Source organism: Protobothrops mucrosquamatus, unplaced genomic scaffold, assembly GCF_001527695.2.
Source record: "Protobothrops mucrosquamatus isolate PMUCROS unplaced genomic scaffold, P.Mucros_1.0 scaffold4790, whole genome shotgun sequence".
In the NCBI taxonomy this organism is placed as follows: Eukaryota; Metazoa; Chordata; class Lepidosauria; order Squamata; family Viperidae; genus Protobothrops; species Protobothrops mucrosquamatus.
The window spans coordinates 29,693-52,651 of record NW_015390680.1 but is presented as its reverse complement, the minus strand read 5'-3'; the positions used below and the strand labels follow the sequence as shown (position 1 = coordinate 52,651).

The window sequence follows — 22,959 nt, the reverse complement described above, 5'->3', positions numbered from 1 at the left end:
ATTTTAATGTAGCATGCTGCAGGAATCCTGCCGCGGCTAACTCTGAAGTGTGAAAACAGATCAGTAATTCACTAAATTAATACAACATGTGAAGCCAGCCAGTCTTTTATTTAGAATCCTTTCCTCTATTACAGCTTCCATTCCCACCCCACCCATCCACCCCCTCAAGGAGAACTAGGCTGCCAGGAGCCATCCATCTGGAAGCATTCAGTTCCTTAATTAAGAGTAGTTTCACCCTCACCTGGCAGTTATCAAAGTGCAGGTACCCATATATATTTACATGTTATTTTCCCTTTTTATCTGTGACTTTAAAATATTGTTATTATACTGTCTCTTCACAACAATGTGAAGTCACAGCTGCCAGTTCTTTAGCTGCTGTTGGCCTTCATAGCCATCAAGTTCTTTCCAAGAACCTAGGATGTGATAATGTATCAGCGTATTATCTATGTGGATCCAAGCAGTGTGACTTTGTGTAATTGGGATTTTGTGGTTTTGTCAATGCACAGATTTTCTAAGTGCTGTCCAAGATATGGCACCTAGAGCAGGGGTCCCCCACCCGGTCCGCAGCATGCCAGACACCGGTCTGCATAAACCAGCAAGGCCCCCTCCACGGGATGCAGGCAGGACGTGAAATCAGGCCCCCTCCGGTCCACAGAAAAACCTCTCTCCATGGAACCAGTCCCTGGTGCTCAAAAGGTTGGGGGCCTCTGACCTAGAGTGCTAATAATCACTTGGACCGTCATGGCTGGATTGTGCCATAATTTTCAGCTTTCAATGCTTTGTGATGTTCAGTTCTTCTATTCTGCAATCCCCTAGTATTGCCACATCAATTGTCCACACTTACTTCTTTTCAATCACACTTAAATCTAGCGTGTTATGTAAGCCATCGACAGGTTTTACAGTATGGTTGTCCACTTTCCCCTCTAACTTTGGTAGAAATTGACTGTGTAATGTTTTTCTTCCAGATGTGTTGAGATTGCACCCAGAGCACTTTAGCTTCTCCATTTTCCAGTCATGTTTTTATTACTTCAATATTCATGTTTTGTTTCCTGTACAATCAATAAGTTCCAATTTTTAACATGCATCAATGCGTGTTCTTGGCTCTTTTACATAAACAGGCAATGCCTGCTTTTCATTCTTTGACAGTTTGTTTGATTTGAAGTAAACCTCTGCCTCAATTTCTGCAGGGCAGGTATTAATCTATCAATATGACTGCAGGGATGTAATGCATAGTGAATAGTCACCAGCTTTCCTGTTTTTTGTCTCAACCTGTCCAGCTCAGCTTGTGTCCAGTTAATAACTCCAGCAATGTATCGTATTGCAGGTCTGGCTCAGATATTGTTAACTTTGATGGTGCTTCCACCATCAATTTTGTCTTTAGCACTTTTCTCACTCTTTGGAGATGTATTCTTTACTAAACTTGTCCATATTTGATGTTATCCCACGTAAAATGCCCAGATACTTGTAGGCTTCATTCTGTTGGACATTCAGCATTTCAGTTCATTCATCCAATTTATAGCTACTGTAGCACATTTCTTAAAACAAATTCCATTGCTACCTCTGTGCTAAAATTCTTGCAGTGTTATTATATTATAATTATATAATATTTTATTATAACAGTTTGTCACACAGTCAGCCAATGTTTAGACTGGATTTGTCATTTTTATGAACCTGTCAAGTCCTTTCCAAGGTCCTGGAATAGGCAGATGTTGTTTGATGATGTAATGTCACAGGATATAAGCAGTTCTTAGTAAAGTTATAAGCTGCCTTTTGCAATTGACTGATGGTGATTTTTTTTCAGTGCCAATGCTGTTCAAGGGGCTCTCCAGATGTTTGGGGATTGCACCCAAGACCAGAGCACTTTAGCTTCTTCATTTTCTATTACTTTGCCTATTTGTTGGTCCCGCTAGTTCTTGCTGGCAAGCAAATGGTATTTCTTGCAGATCTTCCAATGCTTCACTGTTGCCATGCTGTTGTTTGTGAGATCTTCTTGTAGCAGCTAACAAAGTAGACCACCGATCCTTCAGCTTCTTTGCAGAAGCAACATTTGCTGTTTATTGCTGTCGTCTCAGTTCTGGCTTTGTATGCATTTGTTCATAAGGCTTGGCCTTGTGCAACTGGAATTAGTCTCTCTGTCTCTTTCTTCAACTTTCCTGCTCATTGCCAGTTCTTGCCTTTGCCTGCTTTTTTTTAATGCACTGGCTGTGCAATACTTTGCCTTGCCATGCCCCTTTCCGGCTCTTCGTTTGCTCTTTCTTATAGGCCAGTTTGGTCTCTCCAGTACTCAGTGACCCTTCATGGCATAGTAGCTTCACTGCATCTTCTTCACGGTCCTTCAGAGATTCTGTTATTAATATCATCATCATCATCATCTGTTCACAATACTATGAAGTCACAGCTGCCACTTCGGCTGCTGTTGGTCTTCATATGCATCAAGCTCTCCCCAATAACTTAGGATGTCGTAACATGTCAATGTAGTATATTATTAATATAGTGGACAAGTAGTCCTCAACAACCATTCGACTGTTTGAAATGACACTGAAAAACGTGAGTTATGACTGTTGCAGCATCCTCAGGGTCACATGATTACAATTTAGATACTTGGTAACCGACTCATATTTATGACCGTTGCTGTGTCTTGACTTAACAACCGCTGTGATTCACTTAACAACTCTGGCAAGAAAGGTTGTAAAAATGGGGCAAAATTCATTTAACAACTGTCTTGCTTAGCAACAGAAATTTTGGGCTCAATTGTAGCCGTAAGTCAAGAACTACTGGTATTGGCTTAGTATATTATGATAGCCTGCCCCTTTAATATACTTTCTTCAACTCCTGCTCCTATTTTTCTCCCAACAACGACTCTGTGAGACAGTGAGTGACCCAAAGTCACCCAGCCGGCTTTCATGCCTAAGAAAGAAGGCCTGGAGCTCACTTCCTCCTGGTTTCCAGGCCAGCACCTTCATCACTACACCAAAATGGCTCTCACCAAATTGCCAGTAAATCCACAAAGAATCCTATGGTATTTTAAAGTTCTAAATAAAAATGTGAGCATGTAATCAGGTATGGAACACAGCTCACCCTGCGCATGGTACATAGAACTGAGGAGGAGGGAGTATTATGTAGCCACATAGCTGGGGGATGAAAGGGAGAAGACTGAAAGGATAGGTAAAAGAATAGTTACATTTGGGTGTACAGGTAGTCCTAAACCAGGGGTGTCAAACCTCCGGCCCACAGGCAGGATGCGTCATGCCAAAACCGCGCCCACCCCATTGCCGGCAGTGGGGGAAAAGTCGCGACACGTCACGTGATGTTGAGAGTTTGACACCCCTGTCCTAGACTAACGATTGCTCATTTAACGACGTGCCTTTATCCTGTCCTGTTTGCTCTCTGACTAGATCGAGCGACGTCTTGACAACGTGAGGTCTGTTTGCCACAATTCCTGTAAGCGGCTCGTGATGTGTTTGCAAGGACAGTATGGAACCGAGGCTGAAAAGAGACACGTGAGTAGCCCCTGCCTGTAATTTTCCCCTCTCAAGCCCCTTGCTGTGCGTCCGTGTTTCCTCTCTTCCCCCAAGATGGCAGGATCGTCCTTGGCGTTCTTTTTTTATTTACTTCTTTGTATTGCTCTAACATGCAAGAAAGGAGAGGCAATCACAAAATACTAAGCCAAAAATAAAGGACAGAGAAAGAAACCCCTGCGAAGAAAGTCTCCACCATTTCTCAGTTGCTTTGCAAGGGCTCAGATCCCAGCTTCATGCGAGGTGACCCAACACAACCTCTCCTCCCCAGAGCTGCTTCCTTCTCACCAGAAAGCGGTTCTGGTCCCTCATTTCAGATGCCCCTTTTCAGATTCACAGAGCAGCGTCGAGAGCCCATCAGGCCTGCTTTCATTTGCAGGGCAACCCAAGGCTTCACCATGAGAGATCTGCAGAGTGTGTCCTGTACATGCCCCACGTTGACTGTCATACCTATCTTCCTCGAGCTGACGTGTCTCAAAGTCTCTGTCCGACCATCAGACCTGAGCTTGCTTTCCTCCTTCCTGCGATTGTCCCCTGATTTTTCCCTCAGGCTGAATGGTTGTACGCATGAGCTGGCAGGTGCCGTGTTTCCTCCAGGCTGTTAGGAGGCTTGGGATATTACCTTGCTACGAACTGCCTTTCTTTTCCTTTGCAGAAGAAGCTTCCCCTCACGGCTTTTGCTCAGAACATGCAGGAAGGTTCCCAGCAGCTCAGCGAGGAAACACTACTGGGGTAAGAACTGAACCTCCTTTCTGGATCTGCCTGTCGTTCTTGCCTTCTTCTCAAATTGAGAGCCAGCCTCACTTTCCCCTTTCTGCCATGTAAGCTCTCACCTCACTAAATACAGTTTCTTTAAAAATTACGAATTGCTGAAGAATGCATCTTACAGTCATGGATTCTTAGAGGAAGAAGCTGTTTCCATGTGGGGTTTAGCAAAATGGCTAGAGCACAGGTCAGCAACCTGCGGCTTCAGAGCCGCATGTGGCTCTCTGAGCCTTCCCCTGCGGCTCCCAGCCTCCTCTGCCATTTGCAGACAGAGACAGAGACAGAGAGAGGCACTTGCGCTTCCCTTCTCTCTCTCTCTCTCTCTCTCTCTCTCTCTCTCTCTCTCTCTCTCTCTCTCTCTCTCTCTCTCTGTGTGTGTGTGTGTGTGTGTGTGTGTGTGTGTGTGTGTGTAAAAAAGAGTGGCCTCACCCTGTTCAATGAGCCGACAAGCTTACTGGGCGGGGCTCCTGCCTTGGCTGCGTCTCAGCAGGAAGCAGGAAGGGCAGGAGAGAGCTAGCTAGCCCAACTATGCTGGCTCAAGAATTCTGGGAGTTGAAGTCCATGAGTCATAAAAGCCGAGGTTGCCTACCCCTGAGCTTGTTGGAGAACAGCTTGAAGCCAGCTTGCCAGGTGAGCAGAAGATCGGAGAGAGGGACAGAGAGGGGGTGGGAGAAAGAGAGAGGGGGGGAGAGGGAGAGAAAGAAAGAAAGAAAGAAAGAAAGAAAGAAAGAAGGAAGGAAGGAAGGAAGGAAGGAAGGAAGGAAGGAAGGAAGGAAGGAAGGAAGGAAGGAAGGAAGGAAGGAAGGAAGGGAGTGGGGGAAGAGGACTGGCAGACCATGAGCAGAGAGGGAGGGAGGGAGAGACATAGAGAGAGACCCTTTTGACATCTAAAATGAAGATAACACTGCATATATCCTTTTTTACCTTTATGATATATATAAAGGTATATATCCTACATTTTTGGATTGCTAACAGAATTAAGGGGGACTGGGATAGCTATTTTGAGCTTATTAGCTCTCATCAGCCAGACATACCCTTCTGAGATTCGAACCTGGGCTGCTTGCACGTTAGACAGCTTTGTTGACCTTAAGCCACAGGCTCTTTCTCACTTTGTCAGCTGTATCAGTCCCCCTTAATTCTTTGTTAGCAATCCAAAAATTTAGGAAATACAAACGATGTCACACTCAAAATGTGTGTGTGTGTGTGTGTATTCAGATTTCTTTTTGCTGACAAGAGTTAAAGATTTAAGTGGGAGACTAGTATAGCTATTTCGGACTCATTTGTCCCATCAGCTAGCCACACACTTTATGGGATTCGAACCAGGGCAGTCTACATGCTTGGCAGTGTATTAACCACCAGGCCACCGGCTCTCCTCCCCTCTTTGTCAGCCGAGTCAAGGGAGTATATATACAGAAAGTTTTTCAGACAGACCGGTCTGATTGATTGCACCTTGGCATTTTGACTGCTATACTGCAGTTCTACTTTTTTATAATCTCTTTTGCCTTGCAGCCCCCCAACTAGGGGCGTTAAGCAGGCTCAAGTCGCAACTGCGATACATTACAAATTCAGATTTCTTTTTTGCTGACAAGAGTTAAAGATTTAAGTGGGAGACTAGTATAGCTATTTCAGACTCATTTGTCCTCATCAGCTAGCCACACCCTTTGAGGCCCTTTAGATGCCCCACCAGAAATTGGACTGGCACTCATTCGCTCAGGGTGTGGGCCGCTGTTAATAAAACACGTTATGTTTTTTGGGGGATTGAAATTATTTCATACTTACTGGTTATTTATCTTCTTATTGGTGGTTGCTTTTATATTTATTGTTTTAATGTTTTCAGTTGTAATTCATGTCTTGGAGCTTCAATCCAGTCGGAATGGCAGCTCAGCAGCCATATGTGAACAACATTAACGCCTGAGAGGACTTCAGCACAGTTTTCTCTTGTCCCTGCATAGGTAGTCCTTGACTTACCTCCACAATTGAGCCCAAAGGTTCTTTCTAAGCAAGACAGATGTTCAATGAAATGTTTTGCCCCATTTTACAGCCTTTCTTGCCACAATTGTTAAAGTGAACCATTGCAGTTGTTAAGGTAGTAACACAGAGGTTAAGTGACTCTGGCTCCCAGATTTGCTTGTCAGAAGTTCACAAAAGGTGACCACGTGACCCTAGGGCAGGGGTAGGCAACCTTGGCTCTTTTATGACTCGTGGACTTCAACTCCCAGAATTCCTGAGCCAGTTATGCTGGCTCAGGAATTCTGGGAGTTGAAGTCCATGAGTCATAACAGAGCCAAGGTTGCCTACCCCTGCCCTAGGACAACTCAATCGTTATAAATGCAAACCATTTGCCAAGCATCCGAATTTTGATCATGTGGCCATGGGGATACTACAACGGTTATAAATGTCAAAAACGGACATAAGTCACTTTTTTCAGTGCCGTAACTTTGAACGGTCACTAAATGAACTGTTGCAAGTCAAGGACTGCCTGTATATGCAGCAGACCATATTTGCACACTTTTGAAACACGGGGGCAGAAACGGCTTAATCTTTTGTACCTCTGCAGCTATTCCCATGTGATGATTCCAGCCAGAGAGAGACAGCTTGGTTAGCACAGTCTGGATGGTCCCTTGAACCATCTCTTAGAATCTTGTTTTTCCACAGGCACCTGTGAGAATAGAGGCTCTCCCATCCATTCACACCTTCCTGAGCCTGTTGAGAAATGGTTGGAGAACTGTAGCAAGCTAATGTGCTTTATTTTGCTGGGGGAATGGCTCCTTCCACTCCTTTGGGCTGTAAGAGCAAATCAGATGAAGCCGGTAATGCTTTTCTTTGCTTGCAGGAAAATGCTGGAGACTTGTGGAGAAGCAGAGAATAAACTTGCAATGGAACTCTCTCACCATGAGATGCAGGTGGAAAAGGATGTTTTGGACCCACTGAATCAACTCACCGAGGTAAGCTGCTAACCTAGGCTTACCTCTTACCAGGAAGAGTAATAAAAGCAGCAACATTCAGCGGGGTTTAGATAAATATAATGGTTGTATAGTTAGTGTCAAATGTCAGTTTCCTGTTGTCTCTGCTTGCAGATGGAAATCCCCAATATTCAGAAACAGAGGAAGCAGCTTGCTAAGCTGGTCCTAGACTGGGATTCTGCAAGAGCTCGGTAAAGTACAACTCTCCTCTTCCTTTTTATGCTCAGGAAGTCTCAGTCCCCCTTCCTTGCAAGCACATCTGCTCCATAGTTGATCTGAGGGGTCCTCAATGCTCTCTGAGCTTGGTCGTTCTTTTGCAGACATTTCATTACCCAAACTAGATAACATCATCACGGCACCTAATTTGGGTAATGAAACATCTGCAAGAAAGCAACCAAGCTCAGAGGACACCAAGGACCCCTCATTTCAACCCTGAGCTACAAATATTCTCCTTTATCAGTATCATAGTTGATTTTCAGGCCACATCCAGCCTTCCAGACATTGCCATCCACTCACCCTTTGGAGGAGAGAGAGTCTGCCTTGTTTCCTCGCTTGGCTCAGCTGCCCAGGGGATTATCAGCTCCCATCCAAAGTCGATGTACTGTAGGCGTGCTTGTGCAGTGAGTAAAAGATGCCAGTGGGATTGATTTGACACAAATATAACCAATGCTGTTCACTAGGACGGCATCAACTCTCCCATAACGTAGTAATCTGGCACATAAGACAGCTTTCTGCTCGAGTAGCCAAGTGGAGAAGAACCCACAGGCCCCCAAATGAATTCCAGTTCCCACAAGGCCTCACCCATCAGCCACACCCTCTCTGTGCCAGAGGGCAATAGAATGGATCCTCTACTTTCAGTTTTGTTGTCATGCTTTGAATAGGAGCCCATGTACACCAGAAGAGTGTGGCTTTCTAGGTCCCATATCTATTTGGCATGCAGTTGGTGTGACATGTTTATTTAGTTGGAGTTACAGACCAGACATCCTCCCTTTACGTTCTGTCTCAAGCATATATTCAGCTCATAAACTCTATTTCTTCACTTCCTGCTTGCCTTTTCATAAGTAGTTTCATTTGAAGATCCTGTTCCGCAAAATATGCTTCTGCGTGGAAAACAAAGATTCATTATGGAAGAACAGGATTTGGGCACCATGGTTAGGAAGACCATTAATCCTTCATAAGTGTTTTCTCTCCTGGAATTCTTTCTGGATGTTTGCTTTCTTTTATACAGGTGGAACCAAGCCCACAAAACCTCAGCTACTAACTTCCAAGGGCTCCCATCTAAGATAGATTCCCTTAAGGAGGAGATGGATGAAGCTGGAAATAAAGTAGAGCAATGCAAGGTGTGTTCTTTTGGGAATTCTTGCTCCAGTCTCTGATGGAGAATTGATGAATATTTGGAGAATATTTCCCCTCCTAGCAAAATGGAGATTCTCAATCAGTCTTTTTCCAAAAAGCAACTGGACTTTCTTGAGGTTTTTTTTCCCTTTGAAAACGTTTAAAGGAACTGAAAGTTAGAAATGAAGAAGCTTCTTGGATGAGAAGAGAAACATTTTCAAAGGGGAAAAAAACCAAGAAAGTTCAGTTGCCTTTGGGAAAAAGCACCTTTGGGAATCCCTAGTAACAACATCCCTTGGTTTTCAGGGCAAACAGGATTTTTCATCTGGAACTTATTTATTAATATCTTTTATGCCTCTCACAGCAGTCTAACAGGTGAATTTCATTCAGCTCAGAAGGAGAGGTTCCTTATCTTAATAAACACCAGCCTTGGCTTCCTAGGAAACCTACTTCAAATTGATGATAACTGTTCTTGGTCTCTTGTACGCAGTCTCTAGAACGATGTTCCTCAATCTCAGCAATTTCAAGATGTGTAGACTTCAATTCCTAAAAGTCCACACACATCTTAAAGAATTAATAAATTATTTGTTCTAAGAATAAAGAATCTTAAAGAATTCTGGGAGTTGAAGTCCACACATCTTAAAGTTGCTAAAGTTGAGAAATCTAGAACTAATAGGAACCAGCTTTTCAATCCAGCTGAGTTAAGGCGCGCTCAGAGGAGAGATGGGCAGTCGGGAAAGAATGAAATCCCAATAAATAAATAAACCCAGTAGCCCTTTTGACTCAGCCTTCTGTCCTTTCGAGGTTGGTAAAATGAGGCAAGGCATCTCTTGAACCGGTGAATGTCAGTGTTTATGACACCAACGTTAGCAAAATGCTGAATAACAGTGGTGTGCATGTCAAGGTTGCAAGGAGAAAGACATGCCTCTCCAAAAGGATATTGCTGCCCATCTACAGTTTGCAAAAGACCATGTGGATAAGCTAGAAGGCTATTGGAAGAGTGTTCTGTAGATAGCTGAGACCCAAATATACATTTTTGAATGAAAAATATTTGTTGAAAGGCAAAACTTCCAATAACCTTATCCCAACTGTAAAATTTGATGGTGGCAGCATCAGGGTTTGGTTCTGCTTTGCTGCGTCTGGACCAGGATGACTTTCATCATTGATAGAACTCTGAATCCTGAATTGTATCACCAAATTCTAGACGAAAAAGAGAACTGTGGTTTGAAGCTGAAGAGAAAGTGGATTATGCAACAAGCAATTGGTATGACCAAAGAATTGTTTAAAGTAGAAGAAAGTCAATGTTTTGGAAGGGCTAAGTCAAGATCTCGACCACAATCCTACACAAATGTTGTGGGAGAATCTGTGAAAGGAAGTCCACCTGTTTTATATTACATTTCTGCAGAAATATTGAAAATTCAAAGGGGTTCACCCACATTTAAGCATCACTGCATGCTTACTTTTATCTGATTTTTAATAAAGTATAGTGTATAGCTTTGTTTATACTTCTTGCACAAATTATTTGGATCATGTAAAAATGGTAGAAAGTTTGAAGCCAATATTGAATAAGTTTTCCTGCATTGTATTGGAGGTAATGGACTGTGATTATATTCATTTAAAATAGGCACAGGAGATAATGATGCAGGATATAGAATTTGTTTTTTTTTTTCTGAAAGGGAAGTTTAGGTAAGGATTCCTGGACTTTTATGCAGGATATGGTTATTTTCATGAAGAATACAAAGGATCCAATGAGATTATGCATTTGTCTCCCTTTTCATGTCCTAACTTCATTGTGCTGGAGAGCAGGTTCAGGATCTGTCTGCCTGTTTCATTTACTCTGCCAGATTGCTGTGCCTATTCCAGAGGGCTGCTGGGCGAGGCAGTTCTTGTGATACTAACTTGCATCTTCTTTTTTCTACACCCCTTCCCAAAATCTCCAGGACCAACTTGCCGCTGATATGTATAACTTCATTTCCAAAGAAGGGGACTATGCGAGACACTTTATCTCGGTGAGTAACTGCCGCCCCCCCCCAGGTAGCATACCTTGTTTTTGGACATACATTTTACCTGCTTAATCCTTCTGTCTGTGTGCTGTTCTGTTCATTCAGTGCTAACTTTTGTTTTAAAATATGGGTTTTGTTCTCAGTTATTAGAAGCCCAAGCAGATTACCATAGAAAAGCATTAGCAGTCTTAGAAAAGGTGCTCCCCGAAATCCAGGCCCATCAAGGTAAAGTAACTCCATGCTCTGCCTCCTGCTTTGCCTGTGCCATCTCTGCACTCTTCCTCCTCCTCCTCCTCCTCTTCCTCCACCTCCTCCTCCAGTTTACTTCGCCCCCTTTCCGCATGCTGTCCTTCTTGAATGAAAACATGGGAGTTTTCTTAATGGTACATCTTCCAAAATTATCCTCTCCCTTTTGCAGTTGCATCCCTGAAACTCTCCCAGTTCCCTCTTAACCCACTAACAAATCCCTAGGAACTCGTCTGAAGCTCCTCCAGAGCATTGCCATTCCTTGGACAGGTGAGGCATGACAGCTCACTCCTTGGCCAGTTGTGGAGCCTTGGTCTCTCCCCTGGAGCCTGGTGCTTTTCCTCAGCCACCTTATTGGGGAATATATGAAGTTCTTGGCGAAGTCTGCTCTGATCAGCACCTCTTCCCAGAGATGTCGGATCGTAGCCTCCTGCTTGCAAAACTTTTTGTGGTGGTGCCCTGTCCTTAAATATTGTGCATGCAAAATAGCCTTCTCAAACATGGCTGCTGGGAAGGAGGTGCCATTGAGTCCTCCCAAAGACCAGCCTCCAGAACAATTTAGCGGATCCTGCAGGGAAGAAGAAGAGGGGCTATTTGACCTTGAAAAGACCTTTCAGTGACGGAGGAATCCCACAAGTATCCCAGTAAATAGCTGGTTAGCTGAGCTATATTGTCCTAAGAAGACTGAATTGTTTTTCTGCCTGCTTTATTTGTTTGTTTGTTTATTAAATTTATATGCCACCCATCTCACTCTGAGAAGCACCTTTATAAACATGTAAAATATACTAAAGGCAGTTATCAACAATAAAAATGGCAAAAAATATGAAATCATCTAAAGATCAAGTAAAATATATACAGTAGTATTTAGTTTATCAAGGTAAATTAGTCATGGCTGTGGCTAATTAGCCCTGAAATGACATGTTTTCTGCTAATATTCTAAACCCTAAAAAACGAAATACTCCTTTACAAGCCACTGCATTGATGAAGGCCGTAGGTTTCATAAATTCATTATGAGAGGCAGCGTAATGAGGGAGGGAAGTTACTCTAGACAGTAGCAGATCCTGACCTCCAGGGATGGACTTTGTGGTCTCTTTGATACTGCCAAGCAACAACTCCCACCCTCTGACTTCACGGTTGGGGCTGCTGGCCTTTGTAGTTCAGCAGCATTAGAAGAGCACCGTTATTTCGGCCTTGCTGTACACCAGTGCTGAAGGTTGTGACGTAAGCGCATCCTCGCAGAAAGCACAATTTCAGGGGCTAGTTTCTCTCAAGTCATCCAGCCTGTTCCATCGTAGCCTATTGGAGAGGCTTAATTCTGTGCTGCACGGAGCCAGATGGCCCCTGGGGCCCCTCCCAACTCTGATTCGGGGTGGGCCATCAAGGATTCGCCATTTTTGTCTGCAAGGGTTTAAGACAAACAGCTTTGTGGAAGCAACACATGTCTGGGAGAGCTTTCAGACGTCTCCTTTCTAAGTTCTTCCTGAATAACTAACAGTCTGCTCAGGCACCTCTATCTTAACCTTTTGATTTAGAATAGAAGAGAACTGAAATGGTGTTAAATGTACTTAGCAGACTGGAGAGAAGTGAAATTATTTGGGTGGGCCATTTGGCAAAATTCACGTCACTCTCCAGATTGTTTAATTGAGAAAAGATATTTATTTATTTACTTACTCTATGTATACTTGCCCAATCAGCATGCAGCTCAGGGTAGCCTATGCAATTAAAAACATATTTTTAAAAGAAAATTATACCCTGGGAACTTCCAGCAGCTCAAAACAGTCAAAAACAGTCCAGATGGGCGCGCACACATACACACAGAGAGAGAGAGAGAGAGAGAGAGAGAGAGAGAGAGAGAGAGAGAGAGAGAGAGAGAGACCTGATCCAGAGCCTCAGAAAAAGACCCGGGCTTCAGAGCCTTGGGAAAGACGAGCAACATTGTGGTCATCCATAATTGGGGGTGGCTGGATTGCCAGTGGTTGGATTACAATATTGCAGTGGAAAAGGCTGCTGAACAGCTTTCTAGGAGCCCTGGTGGCGCAGTGGTTAGAATGCAGCATTGCAGGCTGACTCTGCCAATTACCAGGAGTTCGATTCTGGCCGGCTCAAGGTTGTCTCAGCCTTCCATCCTTCTGAGGTTGGTAAAATGAGGACCCAGATTGTTGGGGGGGCAACAGGCTGACTCTGTAAACCGCTGAGAGAGGGCTGTAAAGCACTGTGGAGCAGTATATAAGTCCAGTTGCTATTGCTGTTCCTGATTGGACAGAATGGTCACCATCTCTTTTCCTGGGAGGAAACTCTGATCACCAAGAAATCACCTTTCCTTGTAAGAACGGCTCACCTCTGGCCACGTAATTCGATGAGAGGTGGATCTTCCTGCCTTAGCTACCTGTTCTCACCCCTGTGGCAACCCAACCTGCTTTTAGCATCCCTTGCCATAAAGACCTCAAGAACTGGGAAGCCTAGCATGAAAAACTGAGGAAAGCTTACCGCTTAATTAAATTACCTGATAATCGACAGCATGCCTCAATCATTGTTGCAGCCAACATTACTACCTCGTTTTGTTCCCAAATCACATGTTTTTCTAGCAACTGTATTACGTGGGTGTGAATGATGCTTCTTAAGAACTGCAAAAATCTCCCTGGGTTGATTATCTGTCATTTGACTTTGCTCTGTAAGCATGGTGGTGGCATTCTGGCACTCACCCAAGCAGTTCTGTTGGAAAAGCCCAGACCCTCATAGCAGTCAACTCTTTGGCAAACGTGGCCGGGTGAGCTGAGAGCCCTGGCCAATCCAGGCACCTCAGCCTATGTGGGAAGCCGTCTGGGTTGATTCCTCCCATGCTGCAAATTTGGTTTCTGGTTCTTCCTGGGGACAAAATTTAAAGGGCTCTGCCATCAAACGGCTCAGATCTTCTTGTATGAAGCCTAATGATCATGCTGCAGGTCTCTTCTCCCCCCCACCCCCGTTCTTCTGCATGGTGGTTTCCCAGTTGTGTGGTTGACTTTTAATTCTGCTTCTCTAACTAGACAAGTGGACTGAAAAACCAGCTTTCGGGACTCCCCTGGAGGAGCATCTCAAGCGTAGCAGCCGAGAAATCGCCGTCCCCATTGAGGCCTGTGTGATGATGCTTTTGGAAACAGGCATGAAGGAGGAGGTGGGTGAGGGGTCCACATGGGCGACCCTTCTCTTTTCCTGTGTGGGGCAAGTTTAGCTGCTGGGCTGGAAGAACCCTGGGGTCTTCTCTTGCACATACTAGATGGGCCATGTCTGGTGGCAGCAGTGCTCTATTTATTTCATCCCACCTTTATTATTTTGCAAATAACTCAAGGTGGCAAACATATCCAGCACACTTTCCTCCTCCTTTTTTCCTACAACAACCCTGTGAGGTGGGTTGGGCTGAGAGAGAGTGACTGGCCTAAGATCACCCAGCCGGCTTTCATGCTTAAGGTGGGACTTGGATTCACGGTCTTCTGTTTAGCTGGCTGCTCTTTCTCCCTGGCCAAGGGGCTCCCACGTGTCTGGACCTCCACATGCTGCCTCCCGCTCGTCTGAGGCGGCCAGTTTGGCATCTTGGCTGCCAAATTTCCTGAAATCCCTTGAAGAGGGTTTGATGGAGGTTTTGCAGAGCCTTGAGCCTCACTCGGATTGTGCTGGCCAAGTAATTTGGAAGCAGCCTGAATCTTTCCACTTGTTTGAGTCATTTTAGCTTTCTTTCTTCACTGCACTTCTGGTAGCAAACTGCTGGCCCAGACTGGCCTTGTGGCAGCTGCAGGTGCTTCTCTGATACCCCAGGCTCCCTGAGTGGGAGGGCCGTGCCAGTTGCCTGTCCTCCCCCCACCCGCAAAGGAAGAAGAAGCTGAAGGTGATGTGGAGCCTCCTGGAGGGCTTGAGGAGCTAATCAAGGCCCACATGCAAGAGGGTAGCAAGGAGTGAAGTTTACTTCCATGTATTCCAAAATTGCTATTTTGCTATGTTTTGTAGAAGCAGCAGTGTGTCTTTCAGACTTCCCTTTTGTCTTGTGCTTCGTATCTAGGCCTATTTGTTTCCCCTTCGGGCTCATCCACTTGCCTTGTCAAAAATGGGTGTTGGAGCAGAAAGCTGCAGGTTCAACATCCGTGGTTTGGTATTTAGGAACGGGGTCCCTACCTCTGTCTGTGTTACGTGTCTTTCAGCCTTGTCCCCAGGAGATGCAAGAATAAATGCACCCCTGGAGCCACAGCACAAAGGCTGCCTTCTCGCAGCAGTGGGGTGAGAAGGAGCCCACGTTCCGTCTCAGATTTTAGAAAGTTCGGGAACTGCTGGCCAATCAGGATTTTAGGGGGAACAGACTTAAACCGTGACAAGAAGGGACATGTAGGATGTCAGAGTTGAGTCAGAGTTCACTTGGGAAAAGCTGTCAGCTTTGTGGCCATAATTGTAGCATCCATTTGTCCATTTTTTCTGGGAAAAAACATGCTTCTGTTTTGAAGCACAAGCTGACTTCTGTTCACAGAATATTCCAAGAAGAAATAGGGAAGAGTCACTTAGCTGAGATGAATTTTCAAGCCGTCTTTTGCCATAGTGGCCTAAGAAAGACAGAACCCTCTCCCAGCTGATCCTCCTGTGTCCGATTGCTCAAAGAAATGGTGTCCCATTCCATCAGGACCTCAGCGGCCCCAGCTCAGCGTGTCCCCAAGTGGTGTATGAGGTCAGCCGAACTGACTCTGGTTTCTTTCCCTGATGTCTTGCAACGTCACCATCTTGGAAGGGAGATCTTTTTCATGAAATGGGGAGATAAGCAGTGTAGATCCCAGTGCAAAGAGACCCTGGCTGAGGGAAGGGTGTGTTTCCTGTCCTCCCCAGGGCTTATTCCGCATTGCTGCTGGAGCCTCCAAGCTAAAGAAGCTGAAAGCAGCGCTGGATTGCTCCTCCTCGCACCTGGATGAGTTTTACTCAGATCCTCATGCCGTGGCTGGTAAGTGGCTCCCAAAAGAAGAGGCACGCCTCTTCTTCGTGGCTCTGCCCCAGGCTTGGAGGGACTCAGAATCGACTGGGGAGAGCTGAGGAGAGAGACCAGTGGAGGTCCGTACTTCTTTGCTGGTTTCAAAATTGGCCACAACTGAGGTCCTCCCCGTGGGTTGTTTTTATGTGGCAGGACTTACTATGGTACAAATCAGTTCTTGGAGATGGGTTGAAAAAGTCAGTTCCAATTTCAGTTTCAGGGGGGTTGAAAAAGGGAAGTGGTGCAATCAGTGCCACCATTTTGTCAACACCCTGACAGTTTCCCTCCTTATTACAGTTTAAGAGGAGTCCAAATATAGCTCATATTATCAGAGTATATTTTTTTCAAAATATCCCAAAACAGCATTGGCCACAGGTAACTTTGCCAGGCAAATAATTAAATATAAACATACACCGTAGACATATTTTATCCCTCTTAGCCATATAAATATTTAGTTGATTTAAAATGTCTGCACCTGCCTTCAATTGCCCAGTGGAAAGGCAGCTAACAAAAAAGGGGCATTTACAAAATAATTACAGAATAACAGAATTGGAAGGGACCTTGGAGGTCTTCTAGTCCAACCCACTGCTCAAGCAGGAGATCCCATAGCATTTTGGACAAATGGCCTTCAAATCTCTTCTTAAAAACCTCCAGTGATGGAGTACCCACAACCTCTGGAGGCAAGGTGTTCCACTGGTTAATTGTTCTCACTATTAGAAAATTTCTTTCTAATTCTAGGTTGGACCTCTCCTTGATAAGTTTCCATCTGTTACTTCTTGTCCTTCTTTCAGTTGCTTTGGAAAATAGGTTGAATCCCCCCCCCCACTTCCTCTGTGACAGCCCTTCAAATATTGGAACACTGCTATCATGTTACTCCTAGTCCTTCTCTTTGTTATAGTAGACATTCCTGCAACCGTTTTTCATATGTTTTAGCCTCCAGTCACCTAATCATCTTTGTTGCCTTTCTCTGCACTGTTTCTAGTGTCTCAACATGTTTTTTATATGAGGACCAAAACCTGACACAATATACCAAGTGTTGTTTTACCAGTACAATAAAAGGCGGTACTATCTCTTCATGTGATCTTGATGCTATCCCTCTGTTGATGCAGCCAAGGACTGACTGCATTGGCTTTTTTTAGCAGCTACAGCACACGGCTGGCTCCTACTTAAGTGGTTGTCCACTAGGACTCCTAGATTCCTCTCACTCTTACTGCGTTGAGCCAAGTGCCACCTATTTAAAACTTGTTTTCTGCAATTTAAAAAATCAAAGTAGGAGCAAATGATAGGAAAATATTTTTAAACATGCTTTTTAAATCATTGATGTGGGTTTAAAAGAAGGGGTTTCACCTCAACTCCTCTTGGTGGGGGACAGGTGGTCCTCCTGAGTAGCTGCACTGATGATCTTGCTGTAAACTCAATAGAGCTGGAAGGGACTTTCAAGGTCTTCTAGTCCAACCCCCTGCTCAAGCAGGAGATCCTATATCAGACATGTCAAACTCACAACGTCACATGACGTCACGCAACGTATCGGAGCTTTTTCACCATTGCCGGCAATGGGGTGGGCGCGGCTCTGGTATGATGAAACCGGCCCATGGGCCGGCAGTTCGACACCCCTGCCCTACATCATTTCAGACAAGTGACTGTCCAGCCTCTTCTTAAAAACCCCCAGTGATGAAGCACCCTCAACATCTGGAGGCAAGCTGTTCCACTGGTTAATTGTCCTCACTGTTAGGACATTTCTCCTTAATTCCAGGTTGCTTCTCTCTTTGATCAGTTTCCATCCATTGTTTCTTGTCTTGCCTTCTGCTGCTTTGGAAAATAAGTAGCCTCTCAAATACTGGAATCCTGCTATCATGTCTCCCCTAGTCCTTCTTTTCTGTAGACTAGCCATACCCAGTTCCTGCAACCATTCTTCATATGTTTTAGTCTCCAGGCCTTTAATCATCTTAGTTCCTCTTCTTTGCACTTTTCTAAAGTCTCAACCTCTTTTTTTTAATCTGGTGACCAAAAGTGGATGCAGCAGCTGTTTGGATTCCCTTACAGCCTGGCTAAGGCATGTCCAGTTGCAACACCCAGCCTGATTTGCTTTGACTCTCCCTCCTTATTTTTGCTTCAGGGGCCCTGAAGTCCTACCTGAGGGAGCTGCCAGAACCACTGATGACCTATGCCCTGTATGAAGAGTGGACCCAGGTTGCAAAGTAAGGCTGATTTTTCCTGGGATCTCTGGTTTGGCCTTGTCGATGCTTGAAAAAGCTTTGGAAAGTTGTGCTTGAAAATCACTTTCTTGATTTTCTCCTTGCATTTCTTTCACTGTTCTTTTTAAAGCAACGATGTTGTGCTTTCATTTTGTTTTATCATTTTTTTCTGGTTTACTGTTGTAAGCTGCACAGTAACCCCACGATGACAAGGGTGACAAATACATTTAAAAATAATAAATAATGATAAGACTTCTGTTTCAAGCCTACATTGACCAATTGGTATTTTGTTTTTCACATACTTACCTTACGCATTCAGGGTAAGATGAATAAATTTGATAGTAATAATAAAAACAGAGATTACTGTTGCATTATTTTCCTCCAAACTGGTTAATATTTCTAAGCAGTTAATGTAGGATCTTCTAGTTTTAGATTTTTCTTCAGCAACCGCTGATAGCAGCTTTGCAAGTAAAGCTCTGTTGCACATGGGAATAAAAGTGCAAGTCCATCCCTTATGTTTAAATCTCAAGAGAACATCTTGTTTTCCCTTAGCATCCAGGACCAGGATAAGAAACTGCAAGACCTGTGGAGAATTTGCCAAAAATTGCCAAAGCCTAACCTGGCCAACTTCAGGTAAGTAGGGGCTCAGAGGCTTTCTTCCCTCCTTGGTTTTAAAATGGAGAATTCCAGGGTGCAGAAACTCAAAGAATATGTTCATTGTAATATTATGACCTCCCCTGGAATGGGAGCGTTCTGCATTGTTTGCCACTTTGAAGTTTGCAGTACAAACTCTAGTCTAGAGAATGCAAATCATAGAAGCCAGGGTGCACCAGTTGGCAGTTATGCTCTGAGACCTGAGGCAAGGGTTTGATCTGGAGGGACCTGACGCTGTATTTAGAATGTTCTAGAAGAGGGGTATCAGCTTTGGCAACTTTAAGACCTGTGGACTTCCAACTCCCAGCATTCCCCAGCCAGCCAGGTCTTAAAGTTGCCGAAGTTTGACACCTGTCTTCTAGAGGCAGAGCAGGGGCTCTGTTCCTGAGCTGCTACACAGTCCCTCTTTGGCCTAATCCCCACTGGAATATATAGGAATCATACAAATGTAAAGATAGTCCTACCATCTCCGGTATGAAGGAAAACCATTTCATCCATTCACGAGAGGTGGCTGCCCAGCTTCTTCATAAACCCCTCCAGAGATGGTGAACTCAAAACTTCCACCTATGGAATTGTCACTTAGAAAACTTCAACAAGAATTCCAATGGATGCTGTTGTCCATGGGGCTCTGAAGCCCCACGAGTAATCCCTCCAAAGAGTTTCCCACTCTTGATTTGTGTGCTCCTGCCCAGGCAAGAACTGAAATTCACAATACTTTTGTGGAATTTTTGTACCGTATTTCTATCTAGGAGAGAGAGAGAGTGAGCTGAGTATCTTGGACTTCAGTTTTCCTGAAGTGACCAGCGATGCCTTTGGTTCTCCTTAGAGCCTAACACTGATTATTTCTTGCAGGTATTTAATCAAATTCCTTGCAAAACTCGCACAGTATAGTGATGTTAACAAGATGACTCCTAGCAACATTGCCATTGTGCTGGGCCCAAATTTGTTGTGGGCCAAGAATGAAGGGTAAGTGTTGAGTTCTAATACTTGAATTGCCAAATCAGCAGAATCGGGCTAATCCCCATCAGCCATCCTATTTCTGATGCCTTTAGCAGCTCTTCTTCGAACTGCAGCTCGGGGGCCCTTGGTCAGGGGGTGAATCTTGGATACTTGTAGGGTTAGATTCTGGCCTAGTTCTTTAACGGAAAAGGCCCAGCACAAACTAAAGCACTGCATAAGAAGTCACTACCAAGTATTTCTGGGCCATTTATTTGTTTTGTGCAAGAAAGATTAATAGCATCACTAAGATTTTTATTACTCAATTCTGCAAGTCCTAAGATTTGTTAAAAACTTGAGCCTGCCAGGGCAATCCATCTTGGCAGATTTTCAGAGGCCAAATGTAACACTTGAGGGAATGCACTTTGTCGCGTAAGAGCAACACAGGGGAAGGCTCTGTCCCACTGGAGGTCTCTGGAAGCCTCGGGCAGAATCTTCAGGAGACCTTCTCCTGAAGGTTTTGCAAGAGGAGAGGCCCTTAGAGCAGGGGGGTCAAACTGCCGGCCTGCGGGCTGGTTTTATCATACCGAAGCCGCATCCACCCCATGGCCGGCAATGCAAAAATAGTCACGACACGTCACGTGATGTGGCGAGTTTGACACCCGTGCCTTAGAGGGAGTGGACTTTAAACCCTTCAATTGTGCCCAGTAAATAGTTTGGCAGCCTAGGGGGAGATTATATTTGATGTATTCAATTATTATAGGTATATAATGGAATTGTATTAATAAGAGGATATACTCGGCTGGTACCCCAAGCTGCACTCGACGAGGTGGTTAAGAATGTGGAGGGGATGTAGAGAAGTGGTAAGAAAAGGAGGAGAGGTTGTGGGTTTAGGGGGAGGAGTATCTGAAAATGTTTTGAGTATTTTTATTGTTTGTTGGTGTATATAGAGGCATCATTTGTATTTGTTGTTTTAATTGAAAAATTAATAAAAATTTCTATTAAAAAAAAAAAGTTTGGCAGCCAATAGATCCTCTGCCGGACATCCCTTGACCCCTGTTTCTGAGCCCAGTGAGCGGAATTCATTAGCTTCCTTGATTGCTGAGAACATCTTTAAAGCCAATGGTCTTCTCTCCCCAGCTCTCTTGCAGAAATGGCAGCAGCAACCTCAGTGCACGTGGTTGCCGTTGTTGAGCCCATCATCCAGCACGCTGCCTGGTTCTTTCCTGAAGGTAAAGAAAATGCTATTTCTTCTTTGCACGCAATCCCAGTTGTTCCTTCCTAGGGGAATTGGTAGGCTAATAGAGGGACTGCTCTGCTCTTTGCTTTTGATATTTTCGCATCCTTGTAAAAGCCCATGTAAAGTATTGAAAAGAATGAGCTTGGAAACATCTTTTGTTTTTAAATACATTTTTGTTGAACATTTTAAGAGAAAATACATAAAGTGGGAAGAAAGAGAAATGGGGACGAAAATCTTGTGGAAAAAAAACAAGGCATTTACAATTAATAGAAATTACAATTTTTCAACACATCATCAATTAATTTTAAGTAATAGAATATATTATATTGTAAAAAATCTAAAAATTATTATTAAACTATTAAGAGAATATAACTATAGGGAACCGTAATGAGCATAATATCAATCACAAAATGAAATTGTAAATTACAATGAATTCTGCCCATGCTGCTGGGAGTAAAATATTTAAAAAAATGAAATATGTATTTTATTTAGAAATATTTAAAAATTTACTTTATGTAGAGGAAAACCAAAAATGTATCAAAAACCACATGCAACAAATTACAAAATGGTTTGCAATTTGAATCAAATTCTATGTCAGATTTACTTTTAAAATAACAAGCTTATTCTAGATGTTGAACTGTATTCCTACAATTCAGTGAGCCATTCTTAGGAAGGATCAAACAATCCTTTCTAATAAAAGGCATAAAGTATCCTCACAGCAGTTAGTATGTACAAAGCTAATCCAAGCTATTTTATGGGAATATAGAGTTAGTAAAAATACTGCAGTTGAAAGCATCACCTACTCACCTTTTAAAATTTGCTTCATTCTGCTGTGAATCATTTTCCAGAAATGTTGAGCAGCAAAGCCAATTGTAAAAATGTAATTTCTGAATCATGTGAGGTTGGAAACATCTTAATATCTCCATTCAGTTATCAGCTAATTCTCTGGAGACATTAATTCCACTGAAACATTGAACTTACAGCTTTTATTACAAGTTTTGGGTGCCACTCTAATTTTTTTAACTTGCAAGTTGTATTTGTTTATTTTTTATGCCACCCATCTCCACTATAGCAGTAGCACTTAGACTTATATACCACCCCATAGCACTTTACAGCACTCTCTGAGCAGTTCACAGCGTCAGCATCTTGCCCCCAACAATCTGGGTCCTCATTTTACTGAGCTCAGAAGGAAAGAAAGCTGAGTCAACTAGAGCCAGTCAGGATCGAATTCCAGGCTGTGAGCAGAGTTAGCCTGCAGTACTGCATTCCAACCACTGCATCACCAGGGCTATAAGTGACTGAGTGGCTTACAAGGTTTTAAACAAGAAGAAAAATAATTAAAACATTACAACTACACAGATTAAGATTTTAACTCTAAATGGAAACCAGAACTAAGAGACGGGCAGGGCAAGAACTTCTTACTCTATCAGCCACCCCCCTCGAGGCCCCAGGCCAACCAGCAAAATAAGTTTTCATTCCTTCCAGAAGGCCAAAAGGGAGGGGGCAGTTCTCACCTCCAGTGGTAGAGTGTTCCACAGGGATGGGGCACAGCGGAAAGGGCTCTTCCCCTTGAACCCAGTGCTGGAATTCCTTAGCAGATGGGATCTGCAGGTCTCTTCTGGTGGTGCCCAGTGGGGTAGGCTTGTCCCATTGGGGAAAGGCGGCTCCTTAGATGCCTGCCTGGACCCATGCCGTGCAGGGCTTTAAGGTAACAACTAACATCTTGAATTGGATCCAGAAGCAAACCTGTAACCAATGCAGCGTGCACACTGTTATGTGTGCAACCCTAACAACTCCGGGACTGTGCATGGTGCTGCATTCCTTTGTGTTGTGCTACTTTGTCTGATCGTTTTAATCTGAAAAGGGAGATAGAAATGAATTTACCTTAATAAGGTATTTTTGTCCTCTGAGACTCTTGTATTCCTGAATTCACAGAGCTGGATTTCAATGTGTCTGGAGCGTTTGTGGGGCAGCCGGCTGTGTACTCCAACCACCTTCCTGCAGGGGGTGACTATGATTCCGGGACCCTGGAGCGGAAGAGGCCGGTCAGCATGGCTGTGATGGAAGGGGAGCTCCTAAGAAAGGAGAGGTAAAGTGACCGTTTCTTCCCTTCCTCCATCCTA

General features: G+C 44.0%; 1 protein-coding gene across 1 annotated transcript in view; it reads left to right on the top strand.

Moving 5' to 3' along the window:
- Positions 1-3,440: 3,440 nt before the first annotated feature.
- The window catches only part of ARHGAP17 (Rho GTPase activating protein 17), a 31,463-nt gene continuing 11,944 nt past the window's right edge, over positions 3,441-22,959 (top strand). The window contains exons 1-14 of the mRNA XM_015828672.1: positions 3,441-3,500; positions 4,174-4,250; positions 7,117-7,228; positions 7,361-7,437; positions 8,475-8,586; positions 10,522-10,590; positions 10,728-10,809; positions 13,857-13,984; positions 15,673-15,784; positions 17,928-18,009; positions 18,559-18,639; positions 19,513-19,626; positions 20,737-20,828; positions 22,772-22,925. Coding sequence (XP_015684158.1) covers positions 3,456-3,500; positions 4,174-4,250; positions 7,117-7,228; positions 7,361-7,437; positions 8,475-8,586; positions 10,522-10,590; positions 10,728-10,809; positions 13,857-13,984; positions 15,673-15,784; positions 17,928-18,009; positions 18,559-18,639; positions 19,513-19,626; positions 20,737-20,828; positions 22,772-22,925 — 1,337 coding nt within the window. The 5' untranslated portion in view covers positions 3,441-3,455. The remainder of the gene's footprint in view (positions 3,501-4,173; positions 4,251-7,116; positions 7,229-7,360; positions 7,438-8,474; positions 8,587-10,521; positions 10,591-10,727; positions 10,810-13,856; positions 13,985-15,672; positions 15,785-17,927; positions 18,010-18,558; positions 18,640-19,512; positions 19,627-20,736; positions 20,829-22,771; positions 22,926-22,959) is intronic.